Source organism: Daldinia caldariorum (assembly GCF_022478825.1).
Source record: "Daldinia caldariorum strain CBS 122874 unplaced genomic scaffold F4812scaffold_2, whole genome shotgun sequence".
NCBI lineage: Eukaryota > Fungi > Ascomycota > Sordariomycetes > Xylariales > Hypoxylaceae > Daldinia > Daldinia caldariorum.
In genome coordinates, this window is record NW_025953038.1 from 2,943,144 (window position 1) to 2,964,871 (window position 21,728).

General features: G+C 42.3%; 8 protein-coding genes and 1 non-coding gene across 9 annotated transcripts; 5 read left to right on the plus strand and 4 right to left on the minus strand.

Moving 5' to 3' along the window:
* Positions 1-2,939: 2,939 nt before the first annotated feature.
* On the minus strand, positions 2,940-5,511 carry F4812DRAFT_415743 (uncharacterized protein). The gene is made up of 5 exons (XM_047932999.1): positions 4,582-5,511; positions 4,307-4,523; positions 4,006-4,249; positions 3,876-3,939; positions 2,940-3,808 (listed from the first exon to the last, which is right to left on the minus strand). Exons 1-5 carry the CDS (start codon positions 4,882-4,884, stop codon positions 3,476-3,478), a joined length of 1,161 nt encoding a protein of 386 aa, XP_047794158.1. The 5' UTR covers positions 4,885-5,511; the 3' UTR covers positions 2,940-3,475.
* Positions 5,440-6,432, plus strand: F4812DRAFT_415748 (NUDIX hydrolase domain-like protein). Its single transcript, XM_047933000.1, has one exon. The coding sequence runs from the start codon at positions 5,628-5,630 to the stop codon at positions 6,339-6,341; it is 714 nt and encodes a 237-aa protein (XP_047794159.1). The 5' UTR covers positions 5,440-5,627; the 3' UTR covers positions 6,342-6,432.
* A 356-nt stretch (positions 6,433-6,788) lies between these two features.
* F4812DRAFT_455946 (phosphoglycerate mutase-like protein) lies at positions 6,789-8,428 on the plus strand (the record flags this gene model as incomplete). Its single annotated transcript, XM_047936902.1, has 3 exons — positions 6,789-7,055; positions 7,115-8,059; positions 8,126-8,428. 3 exons carry the CDS (start codon positions 6,789-6,791, stop codon positions 8,426-8,428), a joined length of 1,515 nt encoding a protein of 504 aa, XP_047794160.1.
* Positions 8,429-8,497: 69 nt separating this feature from the next.
* Positions 8,498-9,682, minus strand: F4812DRAFT_455947 (protein prenylyltransferase; the record flags this gene model as incomplete). The annotated part of the gene is made up of 2 exons (XM_047936903.1): positions 8,498-9,616; positions 9,674-9,682. The coding sequence occupies 2 exons, from the start codon at positions 9,680-9,682 to the stop codon at positions 8,498-8,500; spliced, it is 1,128 nt and encodes a 375-aa protein (XP_047794161.1).
* Positions 9,683-9,967: 285 nt separating this feature from the next.
* On the plus strand, positions 9,968-11,830 carry F4812DRAFT_196067 (uncharacterized protein). Its single transcript, XM_047930173.1, has 3 exons — positions 9,968-11,074; positions 11,132-11,174; positions 11,222-11,830. The coding sequence occupies exons 1-3, from the start codon at positions 10,501-10,503 to the stop codon at positions 11,667-11,669; spliced, it is 1,065 nt and encodes a 354-aa protein (XP_047794162.1). The 5' UTR covers positions 9,968-10,500; the 3' UTR covers positions 11,670-11,830.
* F4812DRAFT_196080 (WD40-repeat-containing domain protein) lies at positions 11,133-12,384 on the plus strand. The gene is made up of 2 exons (XM_047930174.1): positions 11,133-11,174; positions 11,222-12,384. The coding sequence occupies exon 2, from the start codon at positions 11,700-11,702 to the stop codon at positions 12,312-12,314; it is 615 nt and encodes a 204-aa protein (XP_047794163.1). The 5' UTR covers positions 11,133-11,174; positions 11,222-11,699; the 3' UTR covers positions 12,315-12,384.
* Positions 12,385-13,203: 819 nt separating this feature from the next.
* Positions 13,204-14,918, plus strand: F4812DRAFT_415766 (microtubule-associated protein). The gene is made up of 3 exons (XM_047933001.1): positions 13,204-13,855; positions 14,051-14,268; positions 14,351-14,918. The coding sequence occupies exons 1-3, from the start codon at positions 13,766-13,768 to the stop codon at positions 14,400-14,402; spliced, it is 360 nt and encodes a 119-aa protein (XP_047794164.1). The 5' UTR covers positions 13,204-13,765; the 3' UTR covers positions 14,403-14,918.
* A 407-nt stretch (positions 14,919-15,325) lies between these two features.
* F4812DRAFT_t33 lies at positions 15,326-15,453 on the minus strand. Its single transcript has one exon. It is a non-coding gene; the product is annotated as a tRNA-Leu (tRNA).
* Positions 15,454-16,133: 680 nt separating this feature from the next.
* Positions 16,134-19,138, minus strand: F4812DRAFT_415781 (LIM-domain binding protein-domain-containing protein). The gene is made up of 6 exons (XM_047933002.1): positions 18,782-19,138; positions 18,101-18,700; positions 17,699-18,013; positions 17,325-17,639; positions 17,245-17,271; positions 16,134-17,149 (listed from the first exon to the last, which is right to left on the minus strand). Exons 1-6 carry the CDS (start codon positions 19,019-19,021, stop codon positions 16,661-16,663), a joined length of 1,986 nt encoding a protein of 661 aa, XP_047794165.1. The 5' UTR covers positions 19,022-19,138; the 3' UTR covers positions 16,134-16,660.
* Positions 19,139-21,728: the final 2,590 nt, after the last annotated feature.

Below are 21,728 nucleotides of genomic sequence, written 5' to 3' on the forward strand. Positions count from 1 at the left end.
ATTTTAGTTAATTAAATATATATATAAAAAGCCTCAATTCAAAAAGTCCCGTTTTTATATATATTTATTAATAATATTAAACCTTATTTAACATTTAATAATTTACTTATAATGCTAAAGTATATTAATATTGCTTAAAGGAATGTTATTTAAAACAATATATTTTTTAAATTTATCTATTAAAGTAACGTTTTAATATTTATTTATATAATAATGTAAGCTTAATAATTTTAATATGTCCTTAAATAAGTATAATATTTTTAATTAAGTTAAATTTAAATTAATATTATATAATTAATAGTAAATATTAATATACGAACTTTATTTTTAATTTAAATATATAATTTTTTTATTTTTTAATTTCGTTTAACAAAATTTATATACCTTTTAAATTAAAAGTTTAATAATTTAATAAAATTGATTTAAACTTATTGTTAATATAATTTTTAATGCTTTTAAAATATAATATAAAATTGCGTGGGGCCTTAATTGCAAATTTAAAAAAGAATTTATTTTTTAAATTAAAGGTAATTACTTTTTCCCATTAATTTATTTTAATATTTATACGCGCTTTTTAAAGTATTAACATTATTTTATTAATGTGTATAAATTTATCTTTAATTTTATAAAGGTATTTCTATACAGTTAATTAATTTTTAATATTTCCTGTTAAACCTTAGTTTTTAAATTAAATAATTGTTTATTAAAAAAGAGAATCTAATAAATCTTTCAGATCTGTTAATTCTCTTTTAGACTAAAATAAAGTTTCTTTATCTATACTTTTATCTTTCTTATTTTCTTGACATTTCCAATATTAAAATAAAAACCCTTAATATCGAATATATAAAAGTTATAAAAGTTTCTTTTTTTAATTCACTTACCTAATATATAATAATAGGGTATACTATCTTAATATTTTTACATATTATATAAAAATATTTAAACTTATAAAAATTCTTGATTTTTTTAATAAAGAATTTGGGATTTAATATGCATTTAAGGTATATAAGGAAAATATATTTAATATTTAACTTGAAATTACTTATAATATTAAGGTCATATAATTAAAAGTTATTTTCTAACTTTATAACAAAGGTTTTTAACATTATTATTAATATCTTAATTTAGCTTAATAATAAAATTATAAATGGATTTTTAATAAGTATATAAGTGTAAAATATTATTATTTTTTAATTATTAAAAGGGCTTAATCTTAGATTTTAATAAAGAAAATCTAATGGAATTAACGAATTATATAATAATAATTACTTAAAATAACTTTACCTTAAAAAATGTTAATTTAGTTTTAATTATTATTTTAGATTTTTTTTGTTGTTAATAAAATCATTTATAAATAAATGTAAGGAACTTAGTAAAAAGTTACTTTTATTACTTTTTACGCTATATATTATGTGGAAAAGTTATGTAACTATATATAAGCAAAGCATTTTTTAATATTTTGGTAAATATATTAATTTAAAATTCTGCTTTATGTAAAAAGTGAAAAAAAGATGCAAATATTTTTTATATTAGTACTTATGGTTTTTTAATATTAGCAGATGTTGTGAGCTAATTTTACCGACTTGTAAAAGGAGGACGCTAAAACATTTTTAATATTACATATATTATTACAATAAAATCTTTTAAATTATTATAATAATAATTTTTCTAACTTTATTAATTTATATTATTAAATTTTTATTAATATTAATTAATATTAATAAATATATATGTAAAGTTAAAAACAATTAATAAGTAAAATAAATAACAAATAAATTAAATAATAATAAAGTAAAATTATTATATTAATAATATTTAAAGAAAAAAATTAAATTAAAAAAAAAATAAGGGAAAACTCATTTTTATATAATTTAAAATATATAAATATTTCTTTTTATTAAGTACGTACCATAATAAAGTACGTACATATGTTATATAACCATTATTAATAAAGTTTATAATTTAATTAACGTTAATACATTCGTTATTATATTTTTATAATAAAATAGTAATTATTCTTTTAATATAAAAAACTTAAGTAAAAAATACTTACGCATTTAATTTAATAATATATTTAATAATAATATCTTTTTTTTAAAAAAATTAATTTTTTATATAATAATATTATAAATTTATATTATTAATAACCATTAATATAATTATATAATATATTAAAAAAACATTATATAATTTTGTAACGTGTTTAATATTAAAAATTAATTTTATTAAAAAATGCGAAACATAAAATTTAATTTAATTGTTTTTATTATAATATATTATTTTAAATATATATGTAAACCATTAACCCGTATAAATTATTAACCTATAATTTATATATTATATTAATAATTTTATTAAACATTAAATAAAAAAAAGAAATTAAGTTATTAAAAATTTTCTTTTTTCTTTTTAAATAACTTTATTATTTATATAAATAAATAATTAATAAAATTATATTTTAAATTTTATTTAATAAATTTTTATTATATTAAAGAATATTAATTTATTTTTTATTATAATATAAATATATTAATTTTTAAATTTTATTATTTTATTTTTTAAATATTTTATAAATATAATTTTATATATTTTAAATATTATTCATATAATTATATATAAATTTTAATTTAATTAAATAATTTAATAATTAATACAAAATTTTAAATTTTTTTAAATTCAGCCATTATTAATCACATTATTACAATTTTCAAAAGTGGCTCCAAATGGAATATGTACATATTTTTAAAAAACTCTTAAAATAGAGATAATTTTAACGTTAAAAGATGCATCCAATGAAACATTTCTTTTTCTGTAATGTACCTAATAAAAATGCTTAGAACGTTATGCACAGCCGAGTTATTTGATTCGGATGAGCTGGGTTAATATAATATTCCGAACAAGTTCGGGTATAACCTTTTGTAAACTTAAAGTATTATACCAGCAAAACCTGCGGTACAAATCGTTATATTATGTTTCTAATTCTTTTTGGTATTTACATCCAGAGTTTTTATATCTCCTAATAACCTTCCTCACCTTTCGATCTTTGTCTATCAAGCTTCACTGCTGATATACTTCGTCGATCGAATAGTGCTGGCCGGTCTCGCGAACACGCGTATCGAGTGTTTCGACGTAAAGCTGCTTCATATCAACCCCCCTTCGGATATGGCGCCATTCCTACAACACGCTGGCGGAAGTCTTAAGAACCCAGCCGCCACAGCGGATTGCCTCTACTGCCAAGTCGACCAGACCAACCATCTACTCCAACAACTAGGGATGGAGACAGAACACGCTTAGCGTGATGTAAGTTATGTGGCTGTTTGAAGAGAATAGCATTCGAAATAAGGTAGCTTTTGAAGTAAAGTAACTTTAATAAAGAAAATCTCTGAAACCCATAACCTTTAAAATATATCTAATAAAACATTTATTCTTTAAGGATACACCTTATAAAATTGTATGATGGGGTAGGTTCTTAATTTCATATCTGTATTGTATTCGCATTCCTTGTTATATTGGCGATTCTTAAACTTATTGCCCTATTTGTTTCTCGTTCGATAGAATTGTGACCTCTATTCCGGACTTGGTTCCTGACTGCTATTGCTAGGTCGATCAGATTGAGCTGTCTTCTTTGATCCACGGCTCGGCAATAATATATTAGATTTATCAACTCAGCATCAATACCCTGAGCTATCAATGAAGTACGAGCCGCGTGCAAGCTACCGGCAAAGGTCTCAAAACTTTGACCGCGAACGGTTACTCTGGTTCTTTGGCCGATCTGTCCTTCTTGTTGTAGCACAAGGTATTGCACAACCTGTTTCAATTCTTAGCCATTCATACCCATAAGAAACACCTTCCATAATGAGAGAGTACTGCCCTACCTCACCAATATCAGTTATGTTTCTCTGAGGTCCATTACGCCCAAAGCTGTCAAGCGAACGGGGACTGCATAGATGAAATATGATTAACTAATCGTATACCTGGAATGTGATTCTTTCAAGTATTACTCACTTCCTAGGATCCATCGTATCCGCTGTTCCAAAATCCAGTAGCTTTAGGATTGGGCTTGTATCATGCTCGGGGTGTTGAAGTTCAGGCATGAGGCCCCCAACAGCAATGTTATTCCTCGATAGGTCTTTATGAGCCAAGAAACCAGGATACGATCCCCGAAGACTCTCTAGCGTATCTGTTTCCAAATCCACCCGACCTTCTCGCTGAGCGTCCCAATACGCCATCTCCAGGCAAAATCTGATAACTAAGCAAAACTCCTAGTTAGTTGTGACCCCGGTCTTGCACGACGAGTTAGACTTACGACACATGAAGAATCTCCATAATAGGCGACAGGGAAACAGTTCGCCCTCATATTGCTCGAGGTGTCTTTCAACTAAGCGCGTCAATAGGCCATTCTCGATATATTCTGTGAATATCCAACTCTGCATTCTGTGTGGAGAGATACCGGCTGGCGTATTTGCAAGTGGATCGTCATCTACGTCTAAGGATTGAATAATATGATGGCAATTGCGTAGCCTCTAATAATTTGGAATTCGTGAACACCTAAACCCAACGCACCCGATGGCGATAACTCACCTCTAGCCATAGCTTCTCGTTGAGAAGTTGCTGTACTTCTTCTCCCTCGTCTTCGTCCTCCTCGTCGTATGACTTATTCCCTCCGAGGTCAACATCTATATGACAGATTTTAACTGCCATCGTGGTCAAACGACCATGCTCGTTATATATTACCTTATAAACAGAGCCGTTAGCTCCAGAACCAACGATACCGTCCCACCGGAATGTATTATCACGATCGAAGAAAGCCTTTATCCGTTGTGACACTGCTTCTGCTCCCCCTTCGCTAAACCATGACATCTGGTTCTCGCTCAAATCTGACATGATTGATTTCCGGACAGAGGAAAATGTGACATGACCTGGGCCTTCACGTGGTGGTTATATTAACGAAGGGATGTTCTGCACCTTTGTATCTGAAAACTAACAAAGGGCTACTTGGGTTTCCTTGAAAGGGCGACGGAGAGGGGGGACATACAAAGGGTCAGGGACAATGCTTTCATTATCTAGCAGTCCAAGAACAGAAATAACCCAGCAAGTATCTAGACTAGGGATTGATCATAATGTTTTCTACTCACGTAGTTCTGACTATTCAGCATTAACATTAAGTAATATATAAATAAGGTACGTATAAACTATTTATTATTTATTATGTATATTCATGTTGCTTTGATAACTTGACCTGACTACCTGAATAGTAGTTCGATCTTATAAATGGATGGGGATTACTATGTACTATGTACCTCCTATCTTAAATGATGACATAATGAGCTATTGACTATTTTTTTTCTAACAAATCAAGTCGCTATTAAACCAACCGTACACAACTTTAAATTGGCAATTCCGGTAGTTATCCTACCTAACCTCTCTCAATTCAAATTACGTATAGCGTATAGCGTATAGCGTATAGCGTATAGCGTATAGCGTATAGCGTATAGCGTATAGCGTATAGCGTATAGCGTATAGCGTATAGCGTATAGCGATACCAGGCAAGTTCGCCAACGAGTTATAAAGAAACAGGAAAAAGAAAAAGAACAAGAAAAACGAAGAGAAATAAAGAAAACTATTCCATGGGAAAAGCCTGTCTGCCTAAGGACTGTACTATTCGAACTCACCGTCTCACCCGCTTTCTAGCACATAAATCCCATTCACCATTCAATATGTCGCACAAGACCCAAGAGCCAATTATCCACAAAATTTCGGACTTGCCCGTCGAACAAGCAAAGTGGATAGCTCTGAAGAAAATCGACTACACTGACCAGGTCGGTAAACAGCGGACGTGGGAGGTAGCGACACGCAAGACGCGGGGCAAGGCGGGCGTAGACGCGGTTGCAATGGGCAACATACTCCTGCATCCGTCGCGGCCGGCGTCCACCATGCTCGTGATCCAGTACCGGCCGCCGCTGGATTCGTACACGGTAGAGTGGCCAGCCGGCTTGATCGATGCCGAGGAGACGGCCGAGCAGGCTGCCGTGCGCGAGTTTAAGGAGGAAACGGGATACGATTGCCGTGTACTGAGTATCAGCCCGGTGCAGGCGGCCGATCCAGGCATGAGCGACGCCAACATGCAAATGGCTATGGTAGAGGTGCAGCTGAGCGAAGGCGACGAAGAGCCTGAGCAACGTCTCGAAGACGGCGAACACATCCAGCGCGTAGTCGTACCCCTTAACGAGTTATACGACCGCTTGGTTGAGTATTCTAAAGCCGAGCGTACTATTGTTGCAGCGAAGCTGTTCCACTTCGCTGCTGGAATGCACTTCGCGCAGACGCAGAAGTACTTCTAACCCTCGTAGCATTAAAGCCTATTGCCTAGAGTCTAGAGCCCCTAAATACATTTTAGATGTTACATTATAACGAGAGAATTACGAATACGTCCATGATAAATCTGCAAATCGTATATGTAGGTACCTAGGTACCTTAGGTAGTAAGTACATGTACCTAATTATTGTCTGACCAGTGACTAGTCGGCCATGTCCCTACTGGAACGTGTACCCAGCCAAGCTGTACTACCACTATATACTCCTTTGAGTTAGGTACCTCTCACCCAAACAAACACCTACGCCTTGCCAATGAGCTTCAACATTGGCTACACGCACATACATACCTAGGGGACACTTATGCCATCCCGTGAGCGAGAGATTATTCTTTCTTTACTATTCATTTCTATCTGCCCTACATGTGTTCTGGCATTGCTCAACCTCGAATCCACGGATCCTCTCCCAGTTGCCATCATGAGGTCGTGGATCTCGAGTTTGTGGTCTACGGCTGCGATTGTTTCTGCTCAAAAGCCGGACCTTGCATGGTATCCTCCGAGTAACACATATATAAATAATCTAACTATCGCTCTTCATGGCGAAGGGGTCTACGGATTTATCTTCAACACCTCAGATACGCCAGATGCGCAATACGGGTCGTATAATTGGTGCAACATGCCGCATGTTCGGAAGACAGAATACGTCAGCCCGACAAGCGAGTATCAACTTATATACGTCGAAATAGTTGGTCTAAAGCGCCGATTAGTTATACCACCTTGATGGAAGCAACTAATCCTAGTTAGATTCAACGGCATCATAAGCGAACACCGTACGCTAGCAACGCTTTCCCGGTGGAATCTTACCGTTGGGATTGCGATGATCAAGGTCTCTACTACTACGGTAGCCCCTTCGGAAGCGAGAATAAACACCCCGCTGAGGTCTTCTGGAAAGGATATATATCTACAACCAACCCCTTCAAACCCTCTGGTTGGACTGGAACTTGCCAATTCCCTCAAATAACTTCCGCGGGGCTCGACGATTCCTGGATCCACGGCCGTGATCTTTACGAGGTTTATCATGACCTGCTTGGATTTATCCCCTCCAGAAGCGAAGACTGGAGAGCTAGCGTGGTGTACCGTGTTACCCAGAACGTGATCACGAGTCAGGTCGCCGGCATGTTGATTAATGGGATGTGGCAGACAACCGAGGCGATACCGCTGATTGTCCAAGGAGCCGGGATTGATAGCCTTGAACCGCAGTATAGTTGCAAGGTAGGCAGTGATCTATTCGATACCATCAAGTCCTCCTCTAATGCCGCTTGGAAACGCCATCTGGAAGATGCTGCCTACTTATTTGGCAAGCTAGACAGTATATCAGGCGTGTCACCAAGCGATCCTGGATTCCATGCAAGTTTTGATCACTACTTTGATAATCTCTCTGCGCGGCAGTGTCACGCCAAACCGCTACCGTGCAAGCTGGAAGGCGGTGTAAACTCGTCCACCTGCGTTGACCAAGCAATGGCTAACGCTGTGTATCGCATTGGGCAGTGGGAGTATTCGCAGACGTACCGTGACGCCAGCGCTTCGCTTGCCGCGTCTGCTACTACGTACGGTGTATGGATTGCTGAACTGAGTAAACATCTGCGGGATGCGATGGCTGGCGAGGGAGGGCCAATTTACTTCCACAATATAGCACATGATGGATCCGTAAGTCGGCTGCTAAGTATACTACAAATAGATATCATGGTGGTAAGTTGCTCCGTCTCGTGTTATCATAAAACCAAGTAGGGGCCTTCTAACGCCGAACATTCCCAGTGGCCTGGAATGGGTAGTGAGGTAGCATTCGAGTTATATAAAAGGCAGGGAAATGCGACGGTGTCTCGAGATCCACATATGAAACCTAATGACGAAGCTCGCCAGATGCCACCAAGAGTAAAATGCAATGGCGGGTATTTTGTAAGGGTCTTGTTCGGAGGTAAGATTTTCAGGTCCTCTAGCCCTATCCTCGGTGCGCTGGATATGGTGCCGGTAGAGACCTTGCTGGCCTATTTTGACGGGCTAGTCGGAGCAGATGCAAGTTTGGTTCAGGGTAAATGCAACGGTACGCTACCTGTCTAGAGAGAAGCCGAGACGAAGCAAGTCACAGGTTGTATCGTACACTGGGAATGTTAGCAATGAAGTCGCTGTTCAGTGCTGAGTGGCGCCTAGCTGCTTCTCTACATCATCCCATCTACCAGCTCGCATTGGGTCTAGAGCTCGTACTTTGGCTAGCCACTTTGCGGGGTCTTCAACCTGCTCTCCGAAACTCTTCAGCGCAATCGTATATTCTAACAAAGACTCGTAAATCCACTTTACGTCCTCGTAATCTTCCAGCAAATCGTTGATATTATCAATCTCCTTCTTTACGTAGGCCGTCCGCTCCGCGGTGGTTAGAGCCGGCGCTATTGTTGGGTTTCTGGCACGGTTCACGATCTGCGACACCAGATATTGATGATAATACCAGAGGCTTTGGTCCTCGGGTCCGACATTGAGAGCTTCTCGGACAAGATCGAGTTCCTCTTCCAGGAAAATCTTCCTCGCCGCGTCGTTTGCGTCGCGTTCGTCTAGTAAACGCAATATCAGTTGACTTCGAGAGTGCCAAGCTGAGAAATTTGATAAGTCGCCATTGATCATCCTTGTGGTGTAGGCGAATTCTTCTTCAACCATACTCTTACCATTCAACGAAGGGCTCTCTAGCATGGCTACAACGTTCCTCCTATATCCCCAGGCATGGAAATTGCGGCGGTCTTTGGTTAACATCTTAGACGCCAGTGCAAGTTCGGCCTCCCAGATATGGCGCGCAACGGTGGCGGGGAGTCGTACGATAGCCTGCTCGAGAAGCCATCTACGATACTTCCAGATCCAATAGCACTTAGGAAATTCTAGTAGAAGGGGAATGGTAAATGCGAGCTCGGACTGTAATGTGTTGACGTCGGCCTCAACATCTTCTCTTCGCTTACCACCAGTTGCAGCATCGTTCTTCCCGGATGTAGAGGAGGGGGAGTCTTGCTCTGGCGGGATCGCACGGGAGGGCGCGGAGAAGAATGCCGAGATTAGACAGCGACGCCGGACATTCCATATTGTATAATACTCGGGGTTTAAACGTAGCAATTTGGAGGTAAGCTGGAAGAGGGAGGAGTCATAATTGTTGGCCAAGGCTTGGGCACGGATAGAATCTTCGAGATGGCGATACTTGGCAATCTTATCAAGGTCCTGCCGACGCTGTTCTTCGGTTCGGGCGGTTCGGGCGGTGCGAGCTGCGCCGTGCTATCTTGCAACCCGTCAGTAAATGCTGTGTGGCAGTCTCTTTTCGAGTAGACGCACGCTATCCATATTGGTTCGTTTATTTTCGACTGGACTATCAATTGAAGGCAAACATAGGATATTGTACCTGCGTTTGTGTCGTATGCGGTTCCAATCTATTGTATTGTACGTTGGAGTAGTGTTGAAGTTAGTGTTGTTGATAAGATAAAGGGACAAAATCATACCAGGTATACGAAGTATAATAGTACTATAACAGAGGTAGCAAAGCAAGTACGTAATAGTGGGGCAATAGTCTCAAACACCTTTTACTTACCTAATTTATACCTACCTTATGCATGCATTGTACAATACGGTATCCACCACAAGCATTGTACCTCGGTGAATAAGTGAAAATAACAAGTACCTCTACCGTATCCTGCTTCCTAACATCTCCTTACACCTTAGACAGCTAGGAAATTATCGTCACTTTGTTCGATTTCATATTAGAGGCCATTGGAATCTACTAGGTTAGTTAGACTGGCCTTGCGGATCACGAACAGGTTGGTATTTATTACTACATCTTGGAGTCTTATTGAGGCAGTTACTAGCATAACCGCATAACCTCCTCGAGTTCAGCAGTCTCGCAATGGCTTCCATTAGCGCTCCTCAAGATGGAGGCAGTTTCCCTTAAGCGCAGAGTCTTTCTTTTGTTATATTTATCTCTCCATTCCTTCCTCAGCCTTCCCGAACCTTGGAGGGACGCTTGTAAACATCCTCCGGTAGGTACCTAGCTTGCACTTCTACTTCGCGAGGCTCGTCCATTCCAACCTAATAGTTTACTCCTCTGTCTCTCTCGACCTGAGGGACGATATCAGTAACTTTCATTATTTTTTTTCTTTTCCCCCAACATGCCTATCGTGTCACCAGACCGATTTGTACCATCGTATTATCCCCTTCAAGATCGTTTTAGAGCCACCAAGCAGGTTAACGAACTCTCGCCGTTAGAACGGCTTCATCGTACGGAGAACGCTGCTTCCGATGTTTTCTGCTTCACGCCGAAGCGGTCTTCGCCCCTCTCCGCTCGACAGGCTTCTCGTTCTGATGATAGCCAGCGGCGTCTCGGTACTGTTCTAGGCTTACACAACCTGGAGCAACGACAAGTCAGCAATGGTACCGTCTGGTCCGTCGGCGGCTTAGCCCCCGGAGGCGTTAATGACGGTCGTGGGCGGAGAATCAGCTCTGGCACAAATGCTCGTCTATATACCACTACATTTTCGAATTCGCAGCCCAAATCCGAAGACGAGCAAGAGAAGCATGAAGGGAGAATCGCCCTAGCGCTGAAGATAGACCGAATCCAGCGGATTTTAGATTTTGACGGGTATTCTACTTTTCCTCGCTGTAAACGCAAAGGGAGACCCCCATTGCGAGAGGCCAAGACAACATGGACAGGAAGCGAGTGGAGCAACGACGGTTACGTTCCTAGTATGCAAAGCAAACCCCATACTTCTCTTCGGCCCAGCGAGACTGACGCGTCCGTAGAGATACAGAGAGGAGGGCGGTGTCTCCCTAATGCTCCTTTCAAGTGTGTAAATCACCCCTTCTAGCAACATACCCGTTAACATCTGCCAGGGTCCTTGATGCTCCGGGATTACGTGACGATTTCTACTGCTCGGTTATGGCATATTCTCACACTTGTAACACGTTGGCGGTTGGGTTGGGCAATCTGCTCTATGGGTGGTCAGAAGCTTCAGGCGTCACACTTCTGAATGCGGGGCTTAAGGATGGTTCGTGGCTAACTTCGGTGGGGTTCTCATCTGAGAAGGGCGGCAAGTCAATACTAGCTTTCGGCCGTTCAAGCGGACTACTCTCCTTAGTATCACTTTTTGACAGTCTACTTCCCCGTTTCGAGACGTATCATCCCGCACCCATAGCCTGCCTTTCCTGGCGCCCCACCTCCACCACGCGAGCTTCTCGAAACAAGCGTAATCCTGGTGTTCCAGTTAACACGGAAGATCTCCTTGTGGGCGACGACCTGGGTGACGTATATTATTACGCAGTAGAATGGCCCGAGCCCTAGGAAGTGGCCCGGGAAAACTGGCGCGGTACGATGACCTTACTTGCCCGTATCAAAGTTCACTGCCAGCAAATATGTGGTCTCGCCTGGTCTCCTAACGGCAGACAGTTCGCTACGGGAGGAAACGATAATTTATGCTGCCTCTTCACTATAGATGGTCTTGTAGGTGTAGAGGCTGACCTAAGCTTGGGGTTTTCGAAATTATCAATAGCGAACACGGTTCATAACCAAGAACAACAACCTACCTCACCACATGCTATCAACCCTGGGGATGGTGCTTCATTTTCGTTGCGCGAGTTTAATTCTGACAGCCCCGATCCATCGTCAGCGCTGAGATATTTCCCCGCCGGCTCCGAGAAACATCGGTGGCAACACGGGGCAGCCGTGAAAGCTATCGCATTCTGCCCGTGGCGCCAAGGGTTGGTTGCCACCGGGGGAGGATCTAATGACAAATGCATTCACTTTTACCACGCAAACTCTGGGGCCGCACTTGCCACTATCTCGGTTGCAGCTCAGGTTACTTCTCTCATATGGAGCACGACTCGACGGGAGATTGCCGCCACATTTGGATATGCACAGCCTGACCATCCGTACCGCATCGCCGTATTCAGCTGGCCAGACTGCCGACAGGTTGCTGCCGTGCCGTAGGAGGGCGAGCACCGCGCGCTATACGCTATAGCATACCCGGGTGGTCCGAGCGATACATACCGCACAAAAGAGAGGCTAAGAAGTCGCACGGCTGAGGAGGGCTGCATCGTGGTAGCGAGCAGCGACGAGAGTGTCAAATTTCATGAGGTATAGGTAGCATCACGCAAGGCGACTACGCTTGGGAGCGGTGTTCTGGCTGGGAGCGACATCTTAGAGATGGAAGAAGGCATCGACAAGGAAGGGGAGGTGATTCGCTGAGAAGGGAAGAAAAGAGGGAGGAGGGAGGGTTGCGCACGATGTAACATGGTTCGCAATAAAAATTGAAAAGACAGGCTATGTTAGTTATAAAATAGCCCAATTCCCTTTAACGTATGGATAAGGGGCTCGAGCTCTTGTTTTCCCGTATTCCATAGCTTCTATGACTGTTTTAACTTAATTGAGTTACTTGACTGGCTTACATACTAGTAGTAAAAGTTTGATGCCAATAGTAGAGGGGCAAATGGGTAAAGGGGTAAAGGAGTAAAGGAGTAAAGGGGTAAAGGGGTAAAGGGGTAAAGGGGTAAAGTAAACTACCACAAGTCTTACAGCATGAAAGTTTATGTGCCTAGGGATAAGAAATGATTACGTTCTTTTGTTTCGACGTCATTCCGTTACTATGTATGTTTAGTCAGAGGTCAGAGACTCCAGGGGGCTTGTCTAACAAGTGTATTTTATATCATTGGTTGTAGCGGTCAAGTGACACTGCATCGTGACTAAATGGCTAATAATGATAAAGTCGATTAGGTGCCTTATAGAGCATATCCAACTAATCCTATTTTGGTTCGGTCACGTTATGTTATTAGAAGGTAGTTGCTCATCTACCTACCTAACCTAAGGTAGTCACCGGTCACTAACACCCGCAGGCCTCTCGCCCCGCCCCGCTCTCCATTCCTGCCCCGCCAATACCTAACTGGCTTTAAGTAGGTAGGTACCTCTTTACCGTAGGTACCACCTGCTTACATAGTACCTCATGTTGAAGTTGTTCGCGAATCGCAATGTCCCTAGGTACATAGTACCTATGCAATTTTGGTCATCGAACTCAAATCACCTGGGCTTTGCTGGGACCGGAAAGGTTGCCTTGGATTTAGCACGGCTCCTCCCCCCCACCCGAAACCAAACCCGTGCCTCCAACCTTTAACCTACCTCACTTCAACACCTTTACCAACCCGAGAACCCATAATCATAACCATCTATCTATCTATCCATCCATCCATCATTATCATCATCACCACCCTCATCAAACCAACGCCACTAAAAGAAGAAGAATAAGAAGAAAATTATCTAATCTCTTAATTTTAAGGTCGTCTTTTCTTTTTCTAACCAATCTACCTGATTTCTCAACTCGTTTCCGCATCTCTTTCTTTATCTTCCGCTGTCCGTCTCGTTATTGCCAACGAGCATCACCCGTTAAGATGCGATCAAAGTTTAAGGACGAACATCCCTTTGAGAAGCGCAAGGCTGAGGCCGAGCGCATTCGTCAGAAGTATGCCGACCGTATTCCGGTATGTGGTATAATCTCTTTTCTCTCCATCTCCCAATATCTTCATCCGTCCGAGTCGTTCATAGCTTCTATCGTCCCTCTTCCCCTCTGGAATTCCACACCCGTTACCACCTCACCGCTTTATTTACTCTTACTCTTCGCTCTCCCCCCTTTCAAAAAGACGACCCTATATCTAACCAAATATTTCCGCCAATAGGTCATCTGCGAGAAGGTTGAGAAATCCGATATCGCGACAATCGACAAGAAGAAGTACCTCGTCCCCGCAGATCTTACCGTAGGCCAGTTTGTCTACGTCATCCGCAAGCGCATCAAGCTATCTCCGGAAAAGGCAATTTTCATCTTCGTTGATGAGGTCCTACCTCCAACTGCTGCTCTCATGAGTAGCATTTATGAGGAGCACAAGGATGAAGACGGGTACGGTCGCCTTTATCTCCAACCCTTGACCTTTTCTCTTCGTCGAGATGATATGGCATGCTGACCGATTTGTCTTTCGTAGATTCCTCTACATAACCTACTCGGGCGAGAATACTTTCGGCGGTGCTGCCTAAGGCCTACTCTTTCTCGGATTTTCCCAAACGGCGTTAACGGTTTATCTCGGGTTGGACGACAACGGTGTGATTATTAGTGGCGATGAACTATGGATAGGGACAGGAATGGTCACGACGGATGATTGATAGGAGTTGTGTCTGTCTGCCTGCCTAATCACGTTCCGCTCCCAGGTGTGTGTAGGTGACAAATTAGATAGACCCTTTTTTTTCATTTCGTATCATCAATATCAATGTGGCCTGTCTATGAATTCACATGTTGGGCATCTGGAGCTTGAAGTGACTTGTGTAGTTGAGAATGCACGTCCTAGATCTACCTTGGCGTCACAATCCTCCACGATTATTGAGTTAGCTCTAATCTCCTATTTCGGTTCTAAGGGGCGAGCCGCAGTACACCGCTACCTAAGGGGCCTCTTCAGTTGTCGACGCTATTTGGACCTTATTAATAGGACCATATATGTTCTTTCCCTGTATCAACTAGTAATAAAGAAAAATCTATCTAATGGAATATCAAACCTACGGTTCGGATTTAAATTGTTTTGCAGTGCAGTGCCATGTATAGCCATAGACCTAAATTATCTTCATCTTATTTGACAATGTACGCTAGGCACAATAATACTGCTAGTTTCAAGTTGATTGATTGAGTTCTTTCTCTACTATTTTTACGATAGTACATCCCGTTTCTTTGGAGGTTTGTTTTGGTTTGTTGATATAAGAGGTAGAGTATGTACTTGTGCCTAGTTCGAGCTTGACGACACGGTTAATATAATTATACGAGGAGCAAGCAAGCAGGATTTCATTGAGGGCCAAAGAGATGGATAGGGGAGGGGGAATAAAAATTATACATCTAGGTATCTACGAAGCATACCTAGATATATACCATAATCGTATCTAATTAGTGCAAAAGACGAATCTAGTATTCTAGATGATGAGAGTGGGACTCGAACCCACGCGGATTGCTCCACTGCGAAATTTTTATACCCTGTTAGATAGGATCTTACTAGGGATTCAGGTCGACCTGAACGCAGCGCCATAACCACTCGGCCATCTCACCGTTGCAACTTTTGCAGATACTGTAGTTAGTTGTCAACCTAGTTTAATTATGCCTAAGTAGTAGTTCGAGTTCTATTGTGTTCAAAATGGGTGGTGAGTTAGACAAGACACTGATGCAATATACCTCAGTGAAACGTGGTTAGTCTACCCGGGCCTCAGCTTATTCTTTCAATACCTACCTACGCAATATAAACCATATATCATGCCACTTGAAAAGTCCCGGAGGAAAGGCATGTAGAGAGCGAACCTAGAGCTTGTGTACCGATATATGATATATGCTATATGCCGCCTATATTGAAGTACATAACACGTGGGTTTGTCAGGATTCTAAAGGAGGCCAGATGCAAGGGAATTCTAGGAAGTTTACTATCACTATCGTGGAAACGGTTCGAGGCTGGAAAGTTGGTATTATTATATTTTGCAGTCGTAAAATCGGGATGAGCGAATTAGATACAGTGATAAACGAATAAGGACGTCTACACCTCACGTTGATCTAAATCACACGGAGAAGACTGTCAAATGCAATGCCTATTCCGATTCGAATGAGCGCACCGGAAGACGCGCGTATCGATGCTTACATGTAATCAATCCTCTTTCGCTTCCCTCCAATAACGTTCGACTCGCTTTGGTCTACCCTTATCCGCCTCCACCCTACATCTAATTGCGCCTGACATTTTTGTTAAAAAAAAAAGAAAACAGAAAAAAAAAAAAAAAAAAAAAGCACGAGTGACACCGCGCGTCTAACAGCGCGATTCGAAGCCGGATGCAATGGAAAGTAATCGTACACGGGGTGAATACTTTCGAATCTCTGCCTGGAATCGAGTCATCCCTTGACATGGTTGTACCCACATGTAACCCCTATAAGCGGCTCGAATCAAATAGCACAACCGTAAATTAACGCCGATTTTTCTTTGCTTTTCCCCATTGGGAATGGATGATGTAGATGGAAATATCAAGTAATTAATTCGGCCCTGTCAGAAACGTCAAATCGTGGGTGGGAATCGCTCAGAGCCTCCAAACCTTCCTAATCCTCAAAATAATGCAAATCCTGAACATCCGGCCGATGTAGTACAGCTGTGTATAAAGCAACCGAGCCGAGATCGAACGACGGTACGTAATTCCATATCCAGAAGCGACGCCGATATGCCAGCTTTATTATAATTCCACTCCCTTTCCTCAAACGCGTTTACTCTAGAGGGTATGAGATATCACGCTGGGTTACCTTTCGCGCGCTTCTGTAATCGAGGAGTTCCGGGCGGCTTCTTGTTGGCCATTGCGACACCATTAACCTGAGGGACCCCCATGCTCGCGGGTGTAGGAGCGCCGTTTTCCTCCTCGACTTTTACCGTGGAAGGCCTCCTTCGTTTGTTGCTTGCTGGGCTCGTATTAGAACTGGGGCCGCTAGAGCTCGTTCCTTGCTGACTCTGTTGTAATTGCATGCCAGGTGCTTGCATGTGTCCCTGAGCAGGACTACCCATATGAGGAGAATTCGGAAGCTGTAGATGCGCGGCAGCCGGCGAAGCGCCCATAGGGAATTGGCCGAAATTAGGGGTCCGTGGGTTGGGCAGACCGTTGCTCTGGGGTTGGCCGTTCACTAGAGGCTGCTGAGGGCCATTCGTAATATTCTGGTTGACGTACTGCTCAAGCGCAGCGTAAGGCGAAAGACCCGGATGTGAATGGTAAAAGTTGAATAATGGCTATGTAATTTCGCAAGTTAGTATTGATGTAGGCTTACAAGAGACGTAGTGGCATCTCAGCTGGCATCTCATCTCATCGGATATGTCAAACTTACATTCATTTGTCCGACAACTTCTATAATCTGAGACGTAGCATGTTAGCAAAAGCGCGTAAAATGAAAATTAAAGCTCGTACCTCGAGGAACTGGAATACGGCTTCCGTGAGGCCTATATTTTGCTTGACAGCCGATGGCGGCAGGTCAATATCAGGGGGTGGATGTGGCGGCGACTTCATTGTCTTCGCTTTGCCTTTCTTGCTCATCTCGGGAGACAATCGCGAATCCTGACCATTGACCTTTAGCCATTCTTTGACCCAATTGTGTGCGGGTCTCGCCGCTTCGGTAACCATCTTCCTCGAGTGATATTCTTCGTGGCTTTTAGTGATAAATTCTAAAACATCTAGCTTTTGCTCGCTATCAAACTGGGCTCGGAGTGTCCCTGAGGCAATGACCTAATCACCAAGTCGTTAGCACCCAAGTTATATTTCCTACGACGGCTTGCGCAACTTACGTGAGAGTGTTCAAACCAATAGGTCAAGTGTGCTTTAGTATTCTCGATAAAATGGCCGCCATTCGGCAACGGTCTGTCAGTGAGGCCCTTTTCGAATGTCAAATTAATTTTTTTGATCCCACTCTCGTAGTGCGTGTGGAAGTATCGTGCCAGCGCAGGCTGTGTTATCTCGTATAGCTTATCTGTATGCTCTTCATTTCCCGTGTCGCTACCGACATAGAATAGAGAGATCCGGAAGACGCCTTTAGGTGAGAAGAATTGTGACACGAAGTTATTCCAGTACGTAAGGTCATCCTTTGGTCGTGGGACCTCCTCCTAAGTGAACAATGTCAGTGATTAGTCTCAAAATCAAGTGTAAGACCCGGGTAGCTATGATTGAGATTAGGTGGGGAAAAGACTGACACTAATACGATAACTACTGAGCTGTTCGCCGAACTGAAACAGCTTTATCAGACAATGGCCCTTCATGCTATCATTTTTGTGTTGATGGTGCAACAGCTGCTGCTGGATGCTATTTGGCAGCTGCATATGGACTGCCTGTAAAGCTTGCGGCGTATGCTGCTGAGGCTGGCTTTGCTGGCCGTTGGGCACCTGCCCTTGGCCTTGCGGTTGTTGCGGTTGGTTGCCTTGTGCGGGATTGGACACCGGGTTCTGAGGCTGGGGTGGTTGCGCGACAGCCGGCGTCGGGGCTCTCTGGGGGCCTTGCGAGTTCGGCTGCGGTTGCTGGCCCGGTTGCGGGCCGGGTTGCTGTTGACCCGGTTGTTGCGGCGGCTGGGGCTGTCCTTGCTGTTGCGGCTGTCCTTGAGGTTGAGGTTGAGGTTGCGGTCCCTGACCCTGGGAGACCTGTTGCGCCATCGATTGCGCCATTTGTGCCTGTTGGATCTGTATTTGTTGAGGGTTCATCTGCCCGGGATGACCAGGTTGATTTCCCTGGTGCATCTGATTATTCGCCTGGTGCTGAGCTTGAGCCTGTTGCATTGCTAACTGCTGTGCAAGGATATGCTGTAAATGAATATGGTTGTCAGCAAGAAGTCTAGGAGAACTTGTATATTGAAAAGGTTTCAGGATGCGTGTAAAAAGTACCTGTGCGTGCTGGGAATTTTGATGCTGTCCCTGTTGAGCGAGATGCGCCTGCTGCAAATGGGGCATATTGCCGCCTACTCGTTGCATATTCGCCGAGTTTCTTATGGCTGAGAGATGGGCCGCCGTCATGTTACCCATGTTCATTCCCTGCATGTTCATAGGAATACCTGCGTACATTTGTTGCTGTAATAACGCCTGCCTCTGCTGTAACATCCTTTGCTGCTGCATCTGGGCGATCATCTGGGGATTTTGAGCTGCGACTACGGGTTATTAGCAACACACGATTGTTCTCGATATCATATTAAACCGGAGCTAAGCAAAAATCTAGGCTTACGAAATTGTTGTTGTTGTTGGAACATCTGCTGCTGCTGCTGGGGGCTCAGGTGCTGTAAGGCATGGGCGTTAGGGCCGGCAGCACCAGGAGGCATAGCTCCCATCATAGCAGCAGGATTGACCTGTCCACCAGGTCCAGACACAGCCATGTGGGCAGCCATTTGAGGAGGCATACCAGGCTGGGCTCCTGGTTGGCTTGGGTTATGAGCCATTCCGGGAGCACCCATGGGGTGTCCCGGATGGGCGCCGGGATGCTGCTGCATACCTGGGTGAAAGCTACCGGGTCCTATGCTCGCCATCATTTCTCCAGAAGTCGACTATCCACGACGTGGATATCGACGCCAAATCGCAACTGCTATTTCATACGCTTTAAATCCTTCTATCCCTCGTCGCGGTTCTGATGTAATCGATCGATCGTCCAAGTTAACAGCTTTGTTTGCAGCAGTTTCTTGGGCAGGCGAGGTTTTCCCAATCTTTTCTTCTCCCTCTTTCTTTTGGCAGGCAAAGACTCAGAAATCCTTCTCCTTGTTCTACTAGTTATAATGTGAGTGGATGCGACTGGACGCAATGCGATCGCCGATCATGGAACGTGTATCCTAGTGCTCTGATAAGGTCACCGTCGCGGTTATAGATCTTGACTGGAGGCGCAATTCGAAATTGGAGATGATTAGAGACATATAGGTGTAGGTGTAGATATAGGTCGCTTTGAAAGGGGTAGAGGACAGGGACGAAACCGCCGATGGGAACTGATTCTTTCTTGATGCCAGAACGCGGCCAGAATGGATATCCAGAATGCGCGCCGGGCGACAGCACAGATGACTGAGGAAAATAAAATATGGGTTGACTTCGTGTTAGCGACGTAATGCTAGGCAACCTAAAGCAATTGGTCGAGTTACTTCGCTCGCGGCTGTTGTTACTAGTGTCGTTGTCGCGCGTGGGTAGCCCAAGCGGAGCAAAAGAGGCGGACCTGCACGATGCGATACAAAGTGGGTGTTATTAGTTGTTGGCGTTGGCGTCGTGAGATTCGACCTAGGTACGGTATTGTACAGTACCAATGGACAGTGAATGCCGATACTGACACGGTATTAATTGTGGTATGATTTTTTTTATGCAAGGTATTTTTACCTAGTTGGTGTATTATATTATGTACTGGCTAGGTAGGTCTTAGATGATTAGTAACTGCTAGTCATCATCTTTTTTTTTGCTGGTCCTACTAACAATTTGCAACGATGCGCAAGGCCGGTAGCAAACTGATTAAATAGAAAGGGCGGTGAAATGAAGAGAGGTAAAAGGGAAAACTCTATGTTAAGAGATACGGGTTGTCAAAGGGTGTAGATGCCGATAATAATAATAATAAAAAAAGGGAAGAAGATGGTGTTAATAGCAAGGCAGTAGTGTGTAGGTGGCGGAAAGTAGTAGCGATATGTATTTGCTGTTTGCTATAGAGGAAGAATGAAATGGGATATGATGGAATGGAAGAAAAGCGTCATAAAATGAACATGCTATTTTCCGCGCTTACGGGGAGGACCTTTCTGATTTGAATTAGACGCAGCCTTATATATATATATATATATATATATGTATGTATCTAGTAAGGTGGGATAGTTTTAGAGTTCGGGGGCTTAATATAAAAGAGCAGGCTAGAACTAGGCGCGGTTTTTTGTTTTTTTTTTCCCGAGTTGTCGAGATCTGTTATGCTTCTGGTTACCTAACCTAAGGTATGGGTGCGCTGGGTTCGGTAGATTTTAGTGGCGCATCATACTGAGAGGTAACTATTATGGAAGAAAGGCACATGTAGGTAGTAGCCCAGCGGCCCAGCCTCCAGGTCCCAATCTGAGAAAAACAAATCCCATACGTACACGACCCTCCTTACTTCCACGTAATAGCCAGCCAACCAACATAAGGGTTTGTATTAGGTTCATTTTGGTGTACCTCGCAAGCCACAGCTATTTTTGACCAATCAAAGTAAAAAACAATCGCGACGCAAGTAATACAGCACCGGTTGCACTTCAATAGCCGTAGCTTTTGCAACACTTTTAAAGAAATATGACAATATTATAATGCGTTAGAACCTGGTGTTAACAATATGTAATAAACTTAGCGGCCAGACCCGGAAGCACGCATTAGTTATGAGCGCTGTTGTTGAATGACGTATAATGTTATTCGGGGGGGGATTACGTGGGTGCTAGGTACAGCGCGTTTTTTTAATGTTAAAGCCTTCAATGAAATAACGCAACCTCGCATCAAAATGTAAAAAATATAAAGAGGTTGCAGAGCAATTTTAATAATATCAAATGATAAAATGAAAGTTATTTTGGATGTTATCATCGAATATTTATTAATGCATCGTAGAGATGAAGTTTTAAAAAAATGAAAACTATAAAACCAAATACAAACACACGCACCAACTGTCCGTGTGGCGCATGTAGCTTTGAATTGTTATGTGGAAGTATTCCGTAGGTATATGTATGTATTCAATACACTAGTGATGCGGTAAGGGTCTTGCAGGCCTGCAGGCGTCGCCCTACCAATGTAACTGACCTCGATCAGCTGATGAAGAATACATGTTAAGCATCGCTACCTATCTTTAATCGACGCTTATTTCAACATAATA